The sequence below is a fragment of the Protobothrops mucrosquamatus genome, unplaced genomic scaffold (assembly GCF_001527695.2).
Source record: "Protobothrops mucrosquamatus isolate PMUCROS unplaced genomic scaffold, P.Mucros_1.0 scaffold383, whole genome shotgun sequence".
NCBI classification, from domain to species: domain Eukaryota; kingdom Metazoa; phylum Chordata; class Lepidosauria; order Squamata; family Viperidae; genus Protobothrops; species Protobothrops mucrosquamatus.
Genome location: NW_015386715.1, coordinates 193181 through 216916, shown reverse-complemented (window position 1 = coordinate 216916; position 23736 = coordinate 193181). Strand labels below are relative to the sequence as shown.

The following is a 23736-nucleotide window of genomic DNA, read 5'->3' as shown; positions in this document are numbered from 1 at the left end:
TTTTTCCTACTTTCATATACACTTTGATCTAATTCACATATATATATTTCTTAGTTCTGTCCCATATTTAACATGTTGACAAGGCTCCCTAACCCTCAGAAGCAGGCTTACTGAGGAGCAAGATGGGGGTACAAATGAGGTGAGGAGAAAAAAAACTGTATAGGGAAAGAATAAAGTCACATTCTATGAATGAAAGAACTATTTCATTCATGGAAAAAATAACTAGGTTCCAAGCCGGTATACTCATGTAAATACAGAAATCTTATACCAGCTTAAAATGTATTTTACGGATAATAACTCATACAAAATCCTATATGTCACATCAATACCGTGGAATTCAATTAAAGAACATTTAATGGTTCCCTAATCCAGAATGTATTAATATAAATTGATGCTCAATAACCAGAAAATCATTGCTTCATGCCTATATTAAAAGGAGCAGAATTTCAAGATAAACCAGATTACTGTTTTTGTAAAAAGGAGCAACATCAGAGTTAAAAGTTCTCAAGGCAGCTGAAATTAAATGGATATGTAAACCGCTAAAATTACCTCCTTTTGAATGGAAGAATAATTAGATGTTTGTCTAAACCAAACATTCCAAAAGAAATGAATCCCTGAAAAAGAAAAAAGAAAATACTATAATATTTGGATGAACAATTGTATACAAATTCCTAAAATTAAGTTTTTAATTCTAATGAAAAGACAGAATAGAAATCTGTTTTACAATGCTTATATTTATTTAAATAAAATCCAGAGTACAGCATGGATCAAGCCCAAGAAATGGAAAAATACTTAAGGCATCAATACCCAATACTGTGATTTTTAAAGTCAGTCAAAAATATTCTTTCCTTTCAATGTCTCTCCTCTCATATCACAGTTTCCTAAACTGTATGTTTATCTCGGCTAGGGTTATTACAGTTTCTTAATTTTCCATGCTTCCTTTTATAATGAGACATACATGACTTACAAAAACAAAACAAAAAAAATGGGCAAACGGGTAATCCTTGCTTAACCACAATTGGGAATGGCAGTCATTAAGAGAGACATCGTGCAACTGTGATGGACTTACCACCTCACTTCATTAAGCAAATCACCTGTAGTCATTAAGTGAGACATTACACAACCATGACTTGTGATTTGGCTGCTGGCTTTTTCAACTGACTCTCGTTTTTAGAAGCTTGCTTGAAAGCACACTAATGAGGATCATGTGACTGTGGGACACTGTAACAATTTTAAGCATGAGGTCTGGTCATAAAGGGCTTTGGATGGATGCTAAACAGGGCAGTTGTTAAGGGAGGAATACCTGTATTGCTGGACGGAGAATTTAAGAACGTAAGAAAACTAAGGGCTATGAACCAACTGTAATGAACAGTGTATTTTGAAAAGCAACAACAAGCAATTTGGCAGGCACGTTAACATTAAAGAAATAAAAATAATGTCTCAAGAGAAGATAATGCAATTAAAATAAAGCTGAAGCTCTCAGAAAGCATTTTACTTCCATAGGAAAGAATAAAGGTAAGATTATTTAAGGAACAAGCCTGTGACTCTTCCCATGCTGCCATGTTTTCAGGAAGCAGATTGCTTATGTGCTTGGAGTTTTTTTCTTATCGAATTACCTTTTCAGTGCAATTTTAACAGTATGTGAGAATGACCTTGGGGGAATAAGGGGAAGAGAGAGGCCAGGGAAACAATAAGATGAAAAGGAGGAGCCCCCAGTGACTTAATAGTCAGAAGATAAAACTTAGGAAGGACCTGCCCTAACTGAATGGGTGGTTAAAAGTGGTGACAGGAGATCTGTCCATTTAGAATAGATTTTGAAAGATTCTGTTAATGTAGCCTTACAATAAGATAGAACTAACTCATCTAGTTAGTTCTACCTTATTGTAAGGCTACATTAACATAACATCTAGTTATGTTTCCTGTCTGGTTTACCTGGGAAGGCTGAAAGCAATTTAATTAGCACAAGAGTATTATTTCAGTTCCTAGTTAAATTTCACTAGAGCATTTTAGTGGGATGTCAGCTTGACTTTAACATATTAGGGAGAAGACCAGTTGAAATCCTTCATTTTGACCATCTAGATCAGTTAAATCTGCATTCTCTTGGAAAACATTTTCTCTGGATGGATGGCTTCTATTAATGAAACATCCCTAACTACTGACATGGATTATTTTCCCCTTTAAACAAGTGGACAAGCAAAATTTGTCAGTGCACAATGAGCAGTTTTAATTTTATCAAATTTAAGGTAAGAAAATAGGCCAAAAATAAGTCAGGCACTTTCTCTCTATTCCTTACAAACATATTCCAGTCTGTAATGTACACATTTATATATGGGTTCAATGAGACGTGCTGTTAAATACGTATGGACAAGTTCGCATTATTAATTTGAGACAAGAGGAGAAATATTTACCTGACCAAAATTAAATACAGCACAGAAAAACTGCAGTTCCACATAGAGCCTCCCAGGCTCCTGGTTAAATAACCACCACAAGCAGCTTGATAGGTTCTGTAAAGGAAAAACCAAATGAACACGTACTACCATGAGTATCTTGTTGCTACAACTTTCACTGGTATTTCTCCTGGATTATAAAACAGATTTTTTTTCCCACCAGAACTCTTCAAGTTTAGTGAACTGCCCCGGTAGACTACTATTACTAAAAACAAGAGTTTACAGCAGGTCTGAACCACCTTTCTGGAGAGGGGTAACAAGACCATGACAATACATAGTTCTTATACATTTTCTTTCTGCAAAAAGAAAGCGGACGAGCATACCGCTGTAGTTGGGCAGTTGCTGCCAGTAAACAATCTTCTAAAATGACACACACTTCGAGAATTACCTACCCTTTGTTTAGGGAGATCGTGTGGAATGGCTTTGCCAACATAACTGTAGTGACAGGTGGAAGTACAATGATTACAGATGCAATTGTCTACTGAATCACTGATTCTTAAGTCATAGGAAGCTTCCGTACATCATTAGACAATTGGCCTAGTATCTAATTCAACATTGCCTAAATCAGGGGTAGGCAACCTTGGCTCTTTTATGACTCGTGGACTTCAACTCCCAGAATTCCTGAGCCAGCCATGCTGAGGGAAAAGGGAAAGGTTTCCAAGCTGAGCCATGCTGGCTCAGGAATTCTGGGAGTTGAAGTCCACGAGTCATAAAAGAGCCAAGGTTGCCTACCCCTGGCCTAGATGAAAGGTGAAGAACCTTTCGCCTTTCAGATGCTATCAAAATGTAACGCCCAGCATCCTTTACCACTGGCACGTTGGCTGAGACCATCAGAAATGGAGTTCAACGTTTGGAGATCTACTGATGACTCATCTCTTGTCCACAAAAAAACCACTTTTGAAACAGGCTCTTCACACCTCTATCTAGATCTGCCAGATATAAATCTGTGATTTTCTGCGGGTCTGGGTATATTCAATTACCTCCATTGCCTTGTTTAGCATCAGGCTGCTGTGTCAAAGTAGATTGCAATAGGCTCTTAGAAAAGATGGCAGCTCTAACAAATGTCCCATTCCTAGATCAAGGGACCTTACGGTCACTCATGCCCTGATCACCTCCTGATTGCGCTACTGCAATATGCTCTATATGGGGCTGCCCTTGGAGAGAATCCAGAAACTTCAGCTGATACAAAATGCAGCAGTATGAGCAGTTATGTCTGTTTCTGATAACTCCTCTGCTGCGTGAGCTGCATTGGTTACCAGTTTGTTTCTGGCTCCAATTCAAGGTGCTGGTGTTAATCTTTAAAGCCCTACCTGGCAGAGGGCTGGTTATTTGAGGAACCACCTCTTCTGGATTTCATCTGCCTCTCCCTCCAGATCCCATGGAATACATGTGCTATGAATTCCATTATCAGGAGAGCTACATTTGGCAGGCTATAGGCCAGGGGTAGGTAACCTTCACTCTTTTATGAATCGTGGACTTCAACTCCCAGAATTCCTGGGCTGGCTCAGGAATTCTGGGAGTTGAAGTCCACAAGTCATAAAAGAGCCAAGGTTGCCTACCCCTGCTCTAGGTTATGGCACCTGCATTGTGAAATCTTCTCCCCCAAGAGATAAGGCCAGATTCATCACTCCTGATCTTTGGAAGGTCCCTCAACACCTGGTTCTGCTGGCAGGCCTGGCGACTCCAGGGGATGAGTGAACTTGTGAGGTAACTCCATTATTATTAGCATCCCTCCATCTGTTATTTTCTTCTCCAATTTTAGTTCTGTTTTATAGTTTAATGCTTTATAATTATTATTATTATGTAACACTTTTAGGTAATGGATTGTTTTATCCAATTAGCATTTCATTGGATTGTTGTACCAGAGTCATTTTCTATGACATGGGCGACCATATAAAATTGATTAATAAATAAATCAAATATAATGATTTAACTTCTTTAGAAATAACATTACGCTAGTAGCTGATACGAAAAACACACTTTGTGATGGAGAGTAAGATAAAACAACCACACATCAAGAATCACACGTTTGCAACTCCCACCAAAGAAACTCTTACAGCAAAAAGGCCCACAATGAGAAGCAGGCACAGCAGCACATGTCTGGCCAGCTGTTGGTCTCCCGTTTGCAGAAGCTGTTCTTCCTGAGCCAGGACACACCTCTGAGAACTGCACGGACTCAAACACTGGTTTGCTGAAAAACATTTAAGTGTTAACACGTAAGGCATAAACACAACACTGAATCCCATTGTTCTCTTAACAGAAAGTCATAAGAGAAACAAGAAAATGAGAACATGATCAATTGCTCTAAATCAGGGGTAGGCAACCTTGACTCTTTTATGACTCGTGGACTTCAACTCCCAGAATTCCCATGCTGGCTCTGGAATTCTGGGAGTTGAAGTCCACGAGTCATAAAAGAGCCAAGGTTGCCTACCCCTGCTCTAAATAAACAGATACAGGCCTTGTGCATATAAGCCAAAATGCTTGGTTTAGAATCAGCATGCTTTATCTGTAAACCATAACTTGTGATAGGGATAGGCAACCTGCTGTCCATTTGCAGTCTCCCAATATTCTAGATCAACCCCAGACTTTATCGCTGAAATGCAATTGCTCAATTTGAATTGCTCATTTCAAAAAGAGGAAATTGAATGTTGATACAGACAAAAGGGTTGGTTCTGTTTGTGGTCAAAGAAAAAAAAATACTTTTTTTTGAAAGACTGGAAACTTCATGGACATGCATGGACATTTTGTTAAAAAGAAGAAAAGATCAAATTGATGATTTGGAGATTAAAAAGGAATGAAGAGGTTGGGGAAAAGATTAAGATGGCATTTATTTGATAAAAAAGATGAAAGGCGTAATTGTCTGTTTTTCTTTTTTCATTTCCTTTCTTTTTTTCTCTTTATCTTACTTTCTAACATTTGTTGCTGTTTTGTGTACTTTTAGTATATCGAAGAGAGACAGAGAGATGGTTCTGTTTGCTTGCTACCCAATCCAAATCTCAGTAAAGTCACCCCTGGTATCAAATAGCAAAGAAATACAATGGTGATTTATCCAGCCTTTAATCTACACTTAAACATTTTATAACAGAATAGAGACCATTTCTGCACACAAACACTGCTTAGATCATTAGCAACATCATTGTCAACTTAGCAATGTCAATATTAACAGACGAGCATTTTTTGTGTCTACCAATTGCAGTGGTATAAAACACAGTAGCAATCAATTTTAAGTTAATGATATTTATCACTAGATGGCAGCAAAAAGCTAATAAAACTAATAAAGGCTCTTATTCTTCAGTTTCAGAAGCCCCAAATCTTGCTACTACAGGGCAGAATGGCTTCCTAATTTTATCTTCTTTTCCAAACTAGTTATCAGTCCCACCTAACTCTAGCCAATTATTCAGAACTTGCTTCCCTAAGTGTCAAAACAGGTGATGGGATTCCCCTCTTTCTTCCCTAACTGTATTGCCCATCTATAGAACCAATAAAGATTTAGAGAGCTGCAACTTGGAAGGATTTCTAACTCTAAGTAAGTCCAAGGGTCCTTAAGCTTGAATATTTCTATGAAAAAGAAGAAACAAGGCACAGTTCAGGAAGGACAAAGATTTTCTTGGATGATACCTCACTGATCTAGTTACCCTCTAATTTAAATCTAAGCCTGTATAAATAAAAGTTACATTAAGCTCTTGCTCCATGGTTACAGCATAACATCCATTTTTAAAAGAATCTATTAATATTACTAATCAGCAAATCTATCATTATTCCATTTTTTCCCCTGTTTCATGCCAAAAGTTTAATAGGGGCTTCCAATTTGCATTACACTGACTCAATGTCTTTTCTTCAGTCATTTTCACCATCTCAGCCAATTCCATCAACTTTATCAACCATTCTTCCAATTATAAGTATTAATGAATTTTTCAACCATTGAGCACATAGGAGCCTCATTGCTGTTATCATATATAAAAACAGATTACTATGTGGAATTTCCAAATTTTTATCAATCAACCCCAATAGAAATACTTCTGGTCTCAACTGCAAGTTGATCTTCAAGATTTTCTGAATTTATATATCTATTTATTTATTTTTTTGCATTTCTTCCTTGTCTCTTTACTCGGTCTGTTCTTTTTCCTGATTAAAATAGTTTTGGTTACTTTTTATCCTTCTACCTTTGAATTTAGTAAAGTATCAAAGAAAAAATAAAAAAATAAATCTAAGCCTTCATAGCCAGGATGAAGTACTGTACAAGATGATGCAATTCTCTTCTCTGCCTCTGCTATTCAAAAGGGAGGGATAAACTGCTCTTTTCCCACACCTTCTGGCGCATTTACTATCTAAATTAGCTCTTTGTTGCAACAATGTGAAACCCTTCTCCCCATATATCTATTAAATATTTACTTTATTGGCCCCAGCATATTTTCACATGTGTTCTTTAAAGGAGATAAATGCTATATTAAAAAGGAGCATTTTTCCTGTTCATATTTTATGTTGTTGGAGGCTTCATATTCTTGTAACTGTCAAGACATTTCAAAAAAAGCAATACGAAAATGCTAGGAGGGAACACATATGCTGAAGAAAAAAAATATTGGAACAAAGCCCTTTTGAATACGAATATGAAAACAGCCATGTACAGGTATCAGGTGTGCCCCTTGATTTCTCTCTAAATGTCAACTTATTATATAATAACATTAAAAATGGTGTCTACATGGGAACTAGAATCTAACTCTTGCAATATTCCTGTTTCTTGGTGATGTAAGAAATTAAGGAGGAGCAGATGTGAAGGTGGTGGAATTTACAGAAATGTCAAAATTGACTTATTTGATCAGGGATAAAACAATAAGTACTCTCATAAAAAACTGGAAAACACTTATGGACTTTTTTTTTTTATTAAAAATGGAAACAAATGTATTGACAATTTATACATTTGCTGATCAAAAAGGATTGAATATGGGAAGAAGGGAATGATGTAAATCTTAAAGAGGGAGGAGAGATAATAACTGCTGTGAAGAGGATTGGCATTCAGTTCTTTATATAACTTTTCCTTTTTTTTCATTTATAACTGTATTGTTCCTTGTACTTTTATATTTTTATTAATGTATTTTCATGATTTTCTTATATAAACATCTCATATATGATAAAATAACATGGAACATCACATAATAACATAACATGGAATGTAGGAAAGAAATTATTATATAAAGGGTTCATGACCCCATCTGCCTACCAACAGGTGAACCCTCCAAAACCAGAACAGAAATGGACCAAATTTGCTAAAATGCAAGATGGCAGCGAAAGAAAGACTAAGATTAAACATAGGCTGGGTCCAGATGATAACTACGGGGGGGAAAAAAATCCTGAAAAATATTCCCTAGGCCAGTGATGGCGAACCTTTTAGAGACCGAGTGCCCCAAAACTGGCCCTGCCCACGTTCCGCCCCCACACCGGCTCCTGCCCTGTCTACCCGCAGGCCACTCACCGCCTCCAGGGCCCGCAGCAGATCACCCAGGCAGCCCAGCAGCGCCATAGCGGCCACGCCCTCTGCCCACGCCCCGCAGTATCAACTGTGTGCGATGGGACGTGAGGGCAGAGACTTGTCCATGCTGCACTGCTTCCATGTCCTTCGCTGCACTGCTTCCATGTCCTTCGCTGCACTGCTCCCCGTGGGTCACGCTCGAGGCCGACTCTCCTCCAGGGGGGCTGCTGGTGAGGAGGGGGTCACGGGGGGAGGCGAGGCTGGGGCAACAGCACGTGTGCCCACAGAGAGGGCTCCGAGTGCCACCTCTGGTATGGGTGCCATAGGTTGGCCACCACTGCCCTAGGCCATCCCTATGGGAATCTCAGTGAGGCAAGCCTATAAGCTAGCCTGCCCTATATATGTTTCCTGGTAAAATACATGGAAAAATCCCATTGGAGGAAAATTCCACTTAGGGTTAGGGGTAGGTCACCATGAATTCGGACAGCAAAATGGACATCGCCAACAAACTCAGAGTGCTTGGTTATGGTTAGGAGGGCACTGACCTTTCTAGGCTGCCCTATCTATGTTTCCTGGTAAAATCCATGGGAAAATCCCATTGGAGGAAAATTCCACTTAGGGTTAGGGTTAGGTCAATATGAACTTGGAGAGCAAAATGGACATCGCCAACAAACTCGGAGTGCTTAGGTATGGTTAGGAGGGCATTGGCTTTTGTAGGCTGCCCTATCTTTGTTTCCTGGTAAAATACATGGGAAAATCCCATTGGAGGAAAATTCCACTTAGGGTTAGGGTTAGGTCACCATGAACTTGGAGAGCAAAATGGACATCGCCAACAAACTCGGACTGCTTGGTTATGGTTAGGAGGGGACTGGCTTTTGTAGGCTGCCCTATCTTTGTTTCCTGGTAAAATACATGGGAAAATCCCATTGGAGGAAAATTCTACTTAGGGTTGGGTTAGGTCACCATGAACTCGGAGAGCAAAATGGACATCGCCAACAAACTCAGAGTGCTTGGTTATGGTTAGGAGGGGACTGGCTTTTGTAGGCTGCCTATCTGTTTGCTGGTAAAATACATGGGAAAATCCCATTGGAGGAAAATTCCACTTAGGGTTAGGTCACCATGAACTTGGAGAGCAAAATGAACATCGCCAACAAACATGGAGTGCTTGGGTAAGGTTAGGAGGGCACTGACTTTTCTATCCTGCCCTATCCAAAAGAATTCCTGAAGCCACAGACTTTCCCATACTTTATTTAAACAGGTATTTCTTGACTTAGAATTGCCTTAGTGACAATCCAGAGTTGCAATAGGCCACCCAAACGGCATTTACAACGTGATTCCAAAATTCTGATGGCTGTCCACTCCCTTTTCGTCACATAACTGCATTTTGAGCACTTGGAAACATTTACGGCCATTTGCAGTGACCGTGATTTTCCACCTTTTTGCTGAAAACTGGCATTTGCTTCCAGTTTTTGGCCTAACTGCCCCATAGCTTTTGCTTAATGACTGTGGATTTGCTTAATGACTGCCGCAAAAAAAAAAAAGATCATAAATTTGGTTCAGTTACGTGGCGGATGTGCTTTTCAACCGTCATGGTTTACGACAATAATGGGCGGGCTCCATTATGATAAGTTGAGGACTACCTGTATATTTATCATAGTGATTCATTAATAAAGCAGGGTCAGTTATACAAAAGATAAAACAGTGAAGGAAGGCCATTTGCAACAAAGTAGGCAAACTGCCTGGAGAACTCTCTTGTTGAAATCTGTTTGGTTACGTTAAGATACAGGGTTGCAGAATTTCTAAAATTTTGAATTTTACTCCAAACAAGATACTTTACCTGTCTCAACTGAGAAAGAACAGTTCTCACTGACTCCAGTAGTAGATGCAGATTCTCCTTCAGAGCAGCATAATTCTCCGTTTTGTTTCTGACATGTGTAGAAGTCTACACAAGGAAAAACAAAATTCTTAGGCTTTTTTTTTTAAAAAAAATAACTGCAGTTGAATGTGCAATTGACCTGGGCAATAGTTAGGAAATATGCGTATATGGTTTTATTTTAATAAATTCAAAAAAATAAATAAATCTGTAGATAAAACATACATCATTCTCTTTGTCATCCCTGGCTAGCCCTTCTCCCTACTGAGGATTGCTAGAAATTGTGTTGAACTCCCACACAGCAAGACTGTGAAACCCATCCTGCAGCAGATGTGGTTACAACATAATGATTCATATCTCTTCACTGCTGGCTGGAGATGTAGAGCAGTATGGATTCAATGGGGAAAAGGTGTTTCAGAGCATGTAGGAGTGCTGGGGCAGCTCCTGTTGCAATTCCTTCAAGCAGCTGTGCATTTCCCTGAGGTTGCACAGATGGCTATCACGGCTTGGTACGTGATCCAGGTAAAATCTGGTTTAAACAGTTGCAAACAGATGCTACAAGTCCTTTGAAGCCCTTTCCTCTTTTGGGTCAGGCCTTCCATAGCCCAAATCTGGAGGGCCATCTTAACCCTAAGTCTGCCCTATGTCTCTTCGATCAGCATAATGTACTCAATCTCAATTTTGAGATGTCCATTCCTAGTTGCATCTCTATTCCTCACTTTAACCTGAGGGACTCTACCTCATCTCACAGGTAGCAAGACAAGGTGTTTGTGTCCCCATTACAAATCAGCAAATTAGAGACCTTAATCTTTCCTCTTTCGACAAATGGTAAGAACCACAAGCAAGTCAGGTTTCCCTGCTCCTAAAACTAAGTTGCAGTTGTTCACTATACCTCTTTCCAAGGGAGAATCTGTTCCAGAATGAGAGACAGTGGGGGAAGGTTTATAATGTTGATTCGCTTCCCTTTCAGGTTCTTCTACTGGATGTTGAAATTGCTGGTTTAGAACCTCATAATTCATCCCTGCGATCCCAGATCGGTTCATACACATGAGTGACACACCCGAGAACAATATGCTGATTGTTACGATTACTGCAGTAGTAATCACCTGGCCAAAAGAGAAACCGAAAGGAGGAAATTAGGCAGAAGTTAAATGATTATCATTATGATTCATTGCACAGCCAACCAGATGTTTAAACTGGATTTGGAATTTTTATCCACCTATCAAGTCCTTCCCACAGACCTGGGATAGGCAGATGTTGATGTCTAAAGGTGGTAAAAGTATCGTTGCAGGATATAAGCAGTTCTGAGTGAAGCTGCCTTTTGCAACTGACTGATGGGGAATTTGTCAATGCCGATGGTGTTCAAGTGGTGCTCCAGTTGTTTTGGGATTACACCCAAGGCACCTATTACTATTGTTACTATCTTTGCCTTTCTTTTGCTGCAGTCTAAGAGAAGCCAGACTCTTAGAGTTCTTCAAATTTTGGGGAGTAGGTATATAGTCAATTAATTTAATGCCCCCCCCTTTCCAAAGCTACTTCTCTTTATCAAATAATGAGCTTTTGAAAACTCATTAAGCACTGATCAACAAGTGGTAATAAAAGACTTTCCCTACCTGATGTTTACCATAAAAAAATGCTGAGTCAATTTCACCAGTGTGTTTTCCAGCTATCAGAAGAATGCCAACAATAACTACTGGGATGCTGCAAAATGTAAAATACAGTATAAATCATACATAGAATTAGTTTGTGGCATCCTATAAATTTTCTTAGAGATGAACTTTTGCAAACTTACCCCCAGCCAGCTATAGTAATAATTCCAACAGGAATCTTTAGGGTTTCCCTTCTTTTCAAAAGGAGAAGACAAAGGGCTAAAAGGCCTGTTGAAAACAAGGAGAACATCTCAGTCTTATTCTTTTCAGGAAACGATATTTCCCCCCAAAAAACAGGATAGCTCTCCCTCCCCTTCTCTGTCCTGTACTCAGAGGCAGCCACACAACAAGTCTGCTGTACGTATAAGCAATAAAATTAGCTTGTGGGACATAAGAACATGTCTATCATGCAAATCAAAAGCAATATTTCATTATAGGGAATGTCACAATCGGTATGCCTGTATGTCATGACAAGAGTCAGTCAGTATGAATGGAAGAACAATTGGGAGAATTCTATTTTAAATGGGAAATAATTTCTAGGATTAATGTGATATGTAATGTTAATTTCTGCAATCATATCTGTGTAGCTCTTGCAAGTTTTCTAACCAAGTAAACATTTATTCAGAATTGCAAAATATAGAGTGTGGGGAAATAAGTGGCAACTGTTTTCAGACTTTGGGGAAATACTGACCACAACTTTGCTTATTAGAGCTGACATGAGGTTTGGGGTTGCAGGTTTGAGTTCTAAGTAACATACAAGACAAAATTGCTTTTTAAATGCATATCTGATCACCAGCCAGCTGGTTGTGAACATTACAAAAGACAGGCTGTACTGAAGGAATGGGCCCGTGGGAAATCTATAACTCTGATCATATTCATTTCCAGTCCTTTTATCAACTGGAAGTCACTCCCAAGGTGATTCCTTCTATTATGATGGTTAAATGCTTCATTTCTTCTCCATGACACCTGCCTTCCCTTGATCTTCACTTAAGTCCCATTCCCTCAGTGCAAAGGAGGACATCCCTGATCAACTAGGATTGTGGATTATACTTATCCAAGCATAATCCTTCAAGCAAATCTTTATACTACATCCAATGGACTTCTAATCATGTAGTGGCAACCTCCTTGATTCCCCCCCCCCTCCTTCTATAAAGGAATGAACAGGAACAGTTACCAAGACAAGACTCAGATAAAAGAAACCCAAGTCCGGGACAGAACTACAGTCTAAGACAGCCTCTCAGACAAGACTTTCACTAGTTTTTACAAAAATAAAGAGATGAGCCAAAGGGCATTTATACTTCCAAGATTCTGTTACTATAATTCAGTAATAAAAGTAGTACTAGCCTGCATGGACTTTGGTTTCCTAGTGTGGTCTACCATGAAGGATTTAAAAAAGTATCTCACGGTCCAATAATCTATTTGCAGACTTTCATGGGAGATTTTAGGAATGGACATGAAGGTTGAAGCTGACTCAGTAGTGACTGTTTAATTGGTAAAGAGACTAACTGGATGTAAACTGGTATTAAAGCTTATGCTTCAGATAGTATAATCTCCAAGCATTGTCCCTTTAGCATTACATCACGAGTGTCAAATTCGATCGCGTCACATGACGTATCGTGATGCATTGTGATGTTTTTTGCCTTTGCGGAGCCAGGGTGGGCATGGCCTGCATGCAACGCATCCGGCCTGTGGGCTGCCAGTTTGATACTCCTGCATTACACTACCAAAGAAAACATATATTGTTTTATAGGCCAGAAATGACTTTCTACTTACCTGTCCACAGAAAAGCACTATACAGGGAACAGTACAGGACAACGAACACAAGAATCTGCACAAAGATGCTTTTGTTCTCAATAGTGAAATTCCACATTACCATTCCAACACAGGCTACACACTAAAAAAAATCAAAGCAGTTATGTTTAGTGTATATTTTATGACTGAGATGTAACCGAAGAAATCCTAATTAAAATCTCTTGTACAGTAAAATGACTAACTCTGCAAGATTTTAGAAGAGGCAGAGCATGACAAACCTTTCAAACAGCATGGCATCATCTACTGCAGGCAGACCCTTGTCAAATCTTATCATTGTCAATCATTTGAAAGCCCTCTGGTTTTCAAGGAAAAAAAATATTGATATTGTTCAAAATTGAAGCGAGAATAAAGCCCACTTTATTTAAACGAAATAAAGCCAATAAAGATTTCATTCTTTCTTCTTCTTTTTTTTAAAAAAAATATAGGGATTCCACAGATACTTTCTCACAATGTTGCATGTGTTTTGGAGTCTACAGTTTCCATATCAGCATTGTATTGTATAACTTGCTTCTATTTTTTTGAAAAAACAATAGTCCATACTGTTAAAAACAAAACTCCTTTCTCAATTAGCACTAAAATACCAAAAAAGAAAAAGCTTAAATTTTTAGACATGAAAATGTTGCATTTTTAATCAAGGATAACTGGCAGTAATACGAAAAAAGCAAAGTACAGTGAACACAATCTAACTGGAATGGACATTCCCCATTGGCTCTTTTGTGCTGCATCTGCTTAGGTTTTTCCTGATTTGATTCTCCAACTGCAGTCTGTAACCTATGCTTTGTAAGGAACACTCTGTGTGCAGGGGGTGCAGGTGGGGAATTTTCATTGATCTAGACCAGGCATGTCAAACTCGTGACGTCATGTGACATCACACGACGTATCACGACTTTTCCCCCATTGCCGGCAATTGGGTGGGCGCGGTTTCAGTATGATGCATCTGGCCCGCGGGCCGGCAGTTTGATATGCCTGATCTAGACTCTGAACTTACATTACAGGAGAGTCAATATCAGGTATTACATATAGCTTTATTCACAATGTTTCTATAGCAGCTTTTGTTTAAAAAACACCAAAGTGGTGTCACACATTCTTCCATCATGCACCCAATATAAAACACATATAATTCAAAGGCAATAACAAAGTCAAAACCTGCTTGAGCGGAGTGCTTGCATTATATACCTTCTGTTAAAAAAAAAAAAAAGAAGAACACCATCTGCAAACTACAAAACAACCATTCCTGGAAAAAAATGTTTATAGAGATATAATTCTCCATTTCACTGACCTGAGCAATGAGTAAGTTAGTTGTAAGCATATGGGGAAGCTGCTTGTATTTTTTACTCAAAAGAATAACCCCGAGGGACCAGATCTGAAACACAGAGCAAACACAATATAAGGCTTTCACTTCTCTGAAATAATTATAAAATATTCCACCCAGATTTTTATTTCAATGACATTCAAATAGTTTGTACAATTACTGCTAAGGGACTTTCCTTGCCATTAGTGATATTTCCATAACGAGCTCTGGTAGCCTTAAAACAGCTGAAAATCAGTCTCCTCTTTCTGTTGGCATTCTCATTTTTTCTAAGCTAGCTAATTATCAAACTCTTTAAAAATGAAGACTCTGTACTACCTTCAGAGTTTCACAGCCCTAGCCCTTCATCTCTGTGAGAACACTTCCACTAGCCCAGGGGTAGGCAACCTTGGCTCTTTTATGACTCGTGGACTTCAACTCCCAGAATTCCTGAGCCAGCCATGCTGAGGAGAAATGGAGAGGTTTCCATGCTGAGCCATGCTGGCTCAGGAATTCTGGGAGTTGAAGTCCACAAGTCATAAAAGAGCTGAGGTTTGCCTACCCCTGTACTAGCCTGATAAAGAGGTCAAGGTTTTAAAATTCACTCCCAGACAACAATCTTCACCCCCAAACTGAAAACCCTAAGAGGAAAAAAGAGGGTAAGGAAGCAGAGTACAATAAACATTGACTTCTCTTTCTTCCCTTAGCCAAATAAGCTTCTTACTTAATAATCTGGACATGTTTGTTTTTTACCCATTTGTGAAGTAGCAAACAACTTGTTCTTTAGCAAGACAAGGGTCTGTTTAACTGGCAAAGGATCTGAATGGAATTGACCTTTTCTATTGCAAAACACAAGATTCCCCCTCCCAAAAAAAAAGAAAAGAAAAGAAAAGGAAGTCTGGAATCTTGTAGACTGTTGAGCTGTTGGTCACATTATACAGAAGACCAGAACATTTGTGGGTGCACAAGATGGGCTTCTTGCAAAAAGCTGCTGAACAGAAAAGGGAAAAAAAAACACCTCCAATTTCTCTTCTTTTTAAGCTTCTGCTTTTGTTGGCTTCTAGCCAAGATGCCTTGTCACATTCAATAAAGAGGTTCTTTTCCTTCTCAATAAAGACCAGGACGATGCATAACGTAACAGAAATGCAGCATGAATGGTATGACAATTATAAAAAAACAAATCAAAATCTAATAATTTATCCTCACGGTTAGTTTTCTTGGTATTCTTTAAAGTCTTATATTTTACTTATTTCACTGACTTATATTTCATTTCACAAGGGGCTCAAGACAATATATACTGCATTCCCTGCTGTTCCCCCCCACCCCAACAATAATCCTGTGAAGTAGTTCAGCCTGAATGAGAGAGAACGATTGGTTCAAAGTCAACCAATGAGCTTCTGAGGCCAAAGGTTGACAGAATCCGAATCTCCCTTCTCCTTTTCTGACACATTAATCCTCATATCTGTAAAGAAATTTATTTGTGCCCTTTGGAAAGAAGAGGGAGAGGGGAAAATGTTTGCAAAGTAGAAAGCGTTAGAAAGAGATTCAGAACAGTTGCAGCTTCATTTTATTGCTCTGAAAAAAAGGACCATGAAGGTTTTGGACAGGCTTGCAAGATTCTGTGAATGTATCCTATAAGCGATAAGATTCAATTCTTGCCATGACTGTTCTTTGACCTGGCTAACTTAAAGGGCTGACAACATAATTGGGATAGATAGTTCCTATTATTGTGCTTCTCTTCAGGCAACAGACTAAAGTAGAAACCAGTGGCACAATTCTGTACTGTATGTATTTACAAATAATTTAATCCAAACTGCATCTCTGACGCACAATGAATCAATTTGCTCCATTTATGCCCAGGATATGTCCAAATTATCCCCAGTTTAAGAACTACTGCTATAGAGCCTATTTTAAATGGGACTATTAACACCAGTTCTGTCTTACTTTTCCTCCCCATCTTTTGAACACAAAACAGCACAGTTCCGATTAACATGATACTCACCAAAGAGACCAGACTAACAATGCTGATATCAAAGCTAACGTTCTGAATCGCTGCTGCCAGTCTGTCTGGATCCATAGAGGGAATGGTCAATAGCCACGCGGAGACATACATGATGGGGGCAGACACAAAAGTACTGATCACCATTCCAGAAGTTATCTGCAATCACAAATCAAAGTAACTGCACATTTCCATATATTTTTTTACATGCCCCACAAAGGAGTATATTTTCTGTAGTTTTGCTTATTCTCTGTACCAGCTTCCTCTTTGGGTGTTACTACAGAGGTAAGCATGTTAACCTGAAAAATAAAACCAATATTGGATAGGTTGATTACAAAGGCATTTTTATTCTCCCATTTATTTTACTGGGATAGTATCTTTACAGGTAGTTCTTGACTTACAATCACAACTGGGATCAGAATTTCCGTTGCCCAGTTAGGCAGTTAAGTGAGTTTACCCAATTTTATGACATTTTTACCATAGTTGTTAAGTAACTCCCTATGGTTGTTAAGTGAATTATGGCCATTAAGCGAATCCAACTTTCCTCATTGACTTTGCTTGTCACAAGCCAGCTGCAAGTGCAAGGACCAGTAAGTAAGTCCCTTTTTTCAGTAGCGTTGCAACTTCGGTCACTAAACAAATGATTGTAAGTTGAGGATTACCTATATATGTACTTCCTTTTGCATGTATACCACTTCCGCTTACTCTAGTATTAAACAGAGAAAGTATAGATGCCCCTGTAATCTTGAGGAATGATTACCATTACTTATTTCTTTTCCTGGCCTAAAAAGCTACTGAAATATTTAAGCAAAGATTGCGCCATCTGAAACCGAGATTTCTGGAGTCTTCTGCCATTTAAAAATTATCCTGGCATATTTTTCACTGGCTGTCAAGATTAAGAATTGCAGCTTTTAATAGCTATGCATTATTTCAGGGAACCACAGAAATTCTGCAGCTAAGAGAAGCAACAATGACATTAGTATTAACACTGTCACCGAACAATTTATGGCCAGGAAATATACATTTTTTGTTGTTCATAACAAAGTGTTAATAACCTGATCATCTCAAATGAAAACATTCCACTTTGGGAGATTTATCAGAGGATTCTTTTTAAAAAAAAAAAATGCTTGCTTTGAAATCTTTTTTAAGGTCAAAATCTGAAGATTGTCCATAATGTCTTACATTACATCTGCTTAAACAGGTGTTGTAGCAGTGTAATAACAGCCAAAGAACACAGGGATGGGAATGCATAAAGCAATAGCAGCCTATTCCAATGGCAATTTTCTTCACCAATAAACTCAGAAGTTGTAATTGAATAATAAGGAATGCTATATCATGAGTCCTCCTTCTTTTTTACTCTCCAAAGGGAAATCCAATAAATCCAATAGACAAAGGCTCTGGTTATTTTTTAAATTATTCCTATTTAAGTACCTTTTGTCTCCAGAGTTAAATGTTTTAATATGAATCATGAGTCTGAGTCAGGTTTCACTCAAGCAAAATTAACTGCAATGGAAGTTAAATGGAAAAATGCAAATTTAGATTGAAAGGTATCAACTTTAATGCTACTTAATGTCAGGTTATACAGTTTTTCCCCCTGAGACTTCCGAAAATAATCAGTTCTTTTACCCACCCAGAAAATTAATTCCAAAAATGAACTTCAAAACAGATGCATGCAACTTCTGAAATATTCATCGGCATATTTAATTATTTTCTAAATAATTAAGATTGCTATCATTTTTCCTCAACTTGAAGAAGCCAGTAAAATAGCACAAAGAAATGATAGATAGTCGACTTATAACTGCAACTGGGACCCACCGGATTTCTGATTGTAAGTCATTTTGGTTGTGAGTCACCCACATGACCAGACCCAATTTTATGACTTTTTTTTTGGTGGTGGCTGCAGTCATTAAGCCAACGCTATGGTCATGTGAATCTATTCATCCAAATGGGTGTTTTTTGGCTGGAAACCGGCAAAAAAGTCATGAATTGCAGTCACATAACCATGGAATGCTGCAACCGGTCAGTTGCCAAGCACCTCAAATGTAGACATGTCACTACAGGGCATGATAGTGGAGTGGCATGACCTTTTACAACAGTCAGAAGTTCTTTATGACTTGTAAAGCTCCTGTTCTGGACTCATTTTAATTTCAAACAGTTGTTAAGCAACCAGTCATATGTCAAGGACTACCTCTAATTATGTAGAAAAAAATATTTAAGAGACATACAACTTCTACTTCCATGTTAAACTGTGTTGCAAATATAGCCACACCCGGAGCTGTTGGAAAGATTCCATAGAGAAATGCATAGTTGGATAAACTGGTATGGTTGACCAAACTCTGGCTCTTGTCTAACAATTCCACCATTTCCCGGCATAGAAGGGGCATCAACAGCCTAGAATAAAGACAGAAAAACAAAACAAAAATGAATTATTCATCTGAAAAATTTAGGGCCCTAAATTAAAAATTATTTTTTCAGTGAATCTTCTCTACGTAGGTCAACATATGGACTTAATTCTAAATGTAATACAGGCAGTCCTTGACTTACAACCATTCATTTAGTGACTGTTCGAAGTTACAACAGCACTGAAAAAACTGACTCATGACTGTTTTCCACACTTACGACTGTTACAAAATCCTCATGGTCATGGCAACTGGCATGTATCTATGACAACTGCATTCTGGGATAATGTGATCATTTTTTGCGATATTCTGACAAGCAAAGTCAACGGGGAAGCCAGATTTACTTAACAACCATGTTACTAACATAACAACTACAGTGATTAATTTAACAACCACGGCAAGAAATATTGTAAAATGGGGCAAAACTCACTTAACTGACTTGCTTAGCCACAGAAATTTTGGGCTCAATTGTGGTCATAAGTCAAGAGCTAACTGTAATAATAGTAATAGTAATAATGATGATGATGATGATGATGATGATGATGATGATGATAATAATAATAATAATAATAATAATAATAATAATAATAATAATGTTGGAAGGGACCTTGGAGGTCATCTAGGCCAACCCCCTGCTCAGGCAGGAAACCCTATACCATTTCAGACAAATGGCTGTCCAGTCTCTTCTTAAAAACTTCCAGTGTTGGCGCATTCACCACTTCTGGAGGCAGGTTGTTCCACTGATTAATTGTTCTGTCAGGAAGTTTCTCCTTAGTTCTAGGTTGCTTCTCTCCTTGATTAGTTTCCATCCGTTGCTTCTTGTCCTGCCCTCAGGCGCTTTGGAGAATAGCTTGACTCCCTCTTCTCTGTGGCAGCCCCTGAGATATTGGAACACTGCTATCATGTCCCCCCTCGTCCTTCTCTGTATTTTAAGGAGCACTGGTTTTGTAGCCTTCATATTTGCAATCCAAGCACAAAGTATTGGAAGATTCTTACCATCTAATAATTTTACATTTCTATCATGCAATCATAATAAAAAGGGCAAGCAATTTTTTCATAATCTGAAATAAAATGGTTCGGTCCACTTGTTGGAAACTTATTTTTTTTAGTTCACAACAAAATATTTAAGATTTAATCCCAACGCACAAAGAAACACAAGGAAGGAAACTTACAGTTTAGCCGTGATGAGAAGAATTAGTGCAACAAATGTACCCCTTGTCAGTTTTTTTATTTGGCCAACCATGGTGAGACCCAGGTAAAAAAGGGCCGAGCCAGAAAATGAATTGGCAAGACTATCAAGGAAGTTTTCCAAATATACAGGAATCTTTTGTTTAAGGATGTAATTGGAGGCAATTCCTATGAAGACCATAAACACAATTGGATTCTGCAGCACGTGAAGAAGCCCAAGTCCTACGATTTTCATTTTGCTGTGAGAGAGATTCCGATTGTCTTTTGATTTCTGGATTTCACAGAAGATAAACCCCAAGGGGTTTAGCATCATAAGCGATATTGGTGCAACCAGGTAAATATACTGGAGATACTCGGGATATGTATTTTGATACAAAGCTTCAACTAGAGAAAAAAGAAAAAGATTGTGGAAAGCAGTTAATTATACTGGATATGCCTTTGTTCTCACATTTTTAACTGCCGTGCATAGAGTAGATGGAATTATTATTGCAACACTTAAGTTATTTCACCCATAGCAGCTTCCTTACTTAAAGTAATACTCCAGAGCTTCATATATATAGCTTATCCAAACAAAGTACACTCACTTATCAATTTTCTTTTTTAATCATCAAATTTCAGTCATTATTCTTAATGATTTGCACCACTACCAGATGTTTCTTTTGGGACAAATGGATAAGCAATTAGAAAAAAGTCATGGAACTTAGTTTTTATATATGACAACTGCAGCAAGACTATTATAAGTTCAAAAGTGGAAAGATTTGATGCTACATACAATGAAGGAATAGTTGGGGAAGATGATGAAATTGGTGGAGATGGTTAAATTAACCTGTTTGATTAGAGAGAAAACAACATCTACATTTATTGCTGATTGGAAACCCCTAGTAGACTTTTTGCATGAAATGGAAAAAAAATGCAGTTATGATTTATGCATTGATGATTAGGAAAAAAACTGGAGAGAAGAGACAGGGTTTTTTTGTAATTGTAGAGTAAAAAAAGATTGTAATTGTACATGTATTTGAAATCAGAATTTATTTCTATTCTTTCTTTTGCTTTGCTTTTTTCTTTTTGTTCTTTATTGCTTTTTCTCTATATTAGTTATTGTGCTAATTTTTATGGTTCTTTGTGAACCCTTTAATAAAATTTATTAAAAAAACCCAAGTTCCTTGTGTTAGCTAAGGCTGATGAAAATTACAAGTAGCTCATGACTTACAACCAGTTACTTAGCGAGAGTTTGAAGTTAGGATAAACCTATCAAGGGGCTACTTATGACCCAGATTCAAAGTTCTGACAGTTGGTCCTCGCATCAGTCATGTGATTGAACTTCAGGTGTTTGGCAACCAGGCTGTATTTATGACTGTTCATACTGTCTAGCATTCACTTCCAGTTTTGGGCAAAACTACATGCATAGTGAACCACTGGTTCACTTAGTGACTGCAGACTTGCTTACTGACTGTAGCAGCCGTTTAATAACCACATCACTTAATGACCACCAAAAAAGGTCATAAAATCAAATTGATTATGTGATCAGTGAGTTTTATAACTGTCACGACTGTCAATCAAAGACTACCTTTATAACCCAGTGCACTTGGCAGGCAAAACTATTGCCATGACAATTCAAGAAAAAATATTGCTCCGCCAATAATTGAAAAATCCTATTTGCTGAGGAAAGACATGGTCCTACCTAAGTGTTTTAAAAGCCTTTGACAATACTGAATGGCCTTTGAATTTTAAAATCAGATTTGGACTTGTTTTGAGAACAGTTATATAACTCCATCTACTTAGAACCTTTGTAGGCAAGCTTGAAATGTGATACAACATTTTAACTATTATCTAATTAAAATAATCAACGTTTCCAAAACAACACATACATTGAGATGCTGAATGTGCTTAAACATCTAGATAAGAGTCTTGCCTGGACAGGATTTACACATGGGAAATTGCTAAAGTGTCTGACATTTTTTAAATGCAAAATCTTTCATACTTGAAGTTGTTTTGTGGAGATTGAAATTGATTATTCTATATTTAGTTGAAGTGTTCCAATGATACACTATTCTGAAAGAATTTCAATCTTAAAATAATTATTTCAAATTCAAAACAGCATTTTTTGAATCTGAAGCAAGCAGTTTGAGTGTTAAATGGGTTTTTTGAGCTCAGTACACTTCTGGAATATCAGAAAAATTCCAGAATATTTCTAATAAGGTCAGAGTACAGCCCAAAACACAAAATGGAGTATTTTGCACACTGTTACAACATTATCCCCTGCAGAAGGGATGGAATTCCAGCTTTTATCAGTTGGGCATTCTGTTACAGAATCTCTTTTTCAGAAGATAGGAGGACATTTTGAACAATGGAGAGAAGCAACAGGATATACTTACAATGTCATTATCTTGCCTTTGTTTATAGATAATTGAAGGTGGCAAATATACCCAATACTCCTGCCTCCTCCTATTTTCCCCACAATAATCCTCTGGTGTAGATTGGGCTGAGAGAAAGGGACTGGCTCAGTCACCCAGCTACTTTTGTGACTAAGTGAAGCCTAGAAATCACAGATTCCAAATTGGCCCTCAATTGCATATTTTATTGGCAAGATTGACTTTTGCCCTGCCAATAATTGAAAAATCGTATTTGCTGAGGAAATATATGGTCCTACTTAAGTGTTTAAAAAAAGCCTTTGACAGTATTGAATGACCTTTGAATTTTAAAATCAAATTTGGACTTGTTCTGAGAACAGTTATATAACTTCCTCCACTGACGACCTTTGTAGGCAAGCTTGAAATATGATATAACATTCCATTAACGATAATCTTGTTTTATAACCCTGCTCTTTCTCTTAATGAAATGGCCTTTGTATCATCTTACAGCCAATGATAGAGACTGGTTAAATCTTTCATATCCAATCACAGAGCAGCTGACACAGAATCACTGTCATCAAAACACACTTCCTAGCCAGGAAAACAATGATGTAGATAAGTTCCTGGCTTTTAAATTTGTAACATTGTCTTTCATCTTTAAGTCTAACAAGTAAATATTTAATTAAATATCAATTTGGCCATCTTCCCTATTGTCCTGATCACTGAATGCTTTCAACTCAAATGTCTATTAGTCCTCTTGGCCATGCTGATAGAGATGATAGGATCTGTATCCCAAATCTCTCAAGAATGTCTCTCTGACCTTGATGCTTGCTCCTGTATGCCTTCAAACACCTCCTCTGAAGACTATTACATAGCCACAATAAAGGTTTTAAGTGTTGGGAGGAAAATTGAGTGGGAGCAACATTATTACCCTCTCACTAGTTCTTCATATCTATAAAGTCATAAAGTATTTGTATTTCTTTTTAAAACATATGTTGCATTTGATTGCAATTAGTTACTAGATTGCTAGATATATTAGTCTATTTTTTTAAAAAAGAACATTTAACTATATATGTATAAATTAAAATAAATTTTAGCAGATTTAATTTAATAATTTAATTTAATACATTGACTTATATGCCGCCCTTCTCCCCACGGGACTCAGGGCGGCTCACAGCATATTAAAACAACATAGCACATTTCCCCAATAAAAGCCAATTAAAACCAAATATTTGTAGCTGTGTCTCTTATTATTAAAAATCG

The 23736-nt window shown here is 37.8% G+C and overlaps 1 protein-coding gene across 1 annotated transcript in view; it reads right to left on the bottom strand.

The window, feature by feature from the left end:
- The window catches only part of GPR155 (G protein-coupled receptor 155), a 27842-nt gene that overhangs the window by 1137 nt on the left and 2969 nt on the right, over window positions 1–23736 (bottom strand). Inside the window, exons 2-13 of the mRNA XM_029284126.1 lie at window positions 20107–20506; window positions 18761–18926; window positions 16539–16694; window positions 14528–14611; window positions 13210–13330; window positions 11580–11664; window positions 11401–11488; window positions 10680–10893; window positions 9752–9856; window positions 4505–4638; window positions 2409–2504; window positions 550–614 (exon numbers count right to left, since the gene is read on the bottom strand). Of these exons, the coding sequence (XP_029139959.1) occupies window positions 550–614; window positions 2409–2504; window positions 4505–4638; window positions 9752–9856; window positions 10680–10893; window positions 11401–11488; window positions 11580–11664; window positions 13210–13330; window positions 14528–14611; window positions 16539–16694; window positions 18761–18926; window positions 20107–20506 (1714 nt within the window). The remainder of the gene's footprint in view (window positions 1–549; window positions 615–2408; window positions 2505–4504; window positions 4639–9751; window positions 9857–10679; window positions 10894–11400; window positions 11489–11579; window positions 11665–13209; window positions 13331–14527; window positions 14612–16538; window positions 16695–18760; window positions 18927–20106; window positions 20507–23736) is intronic.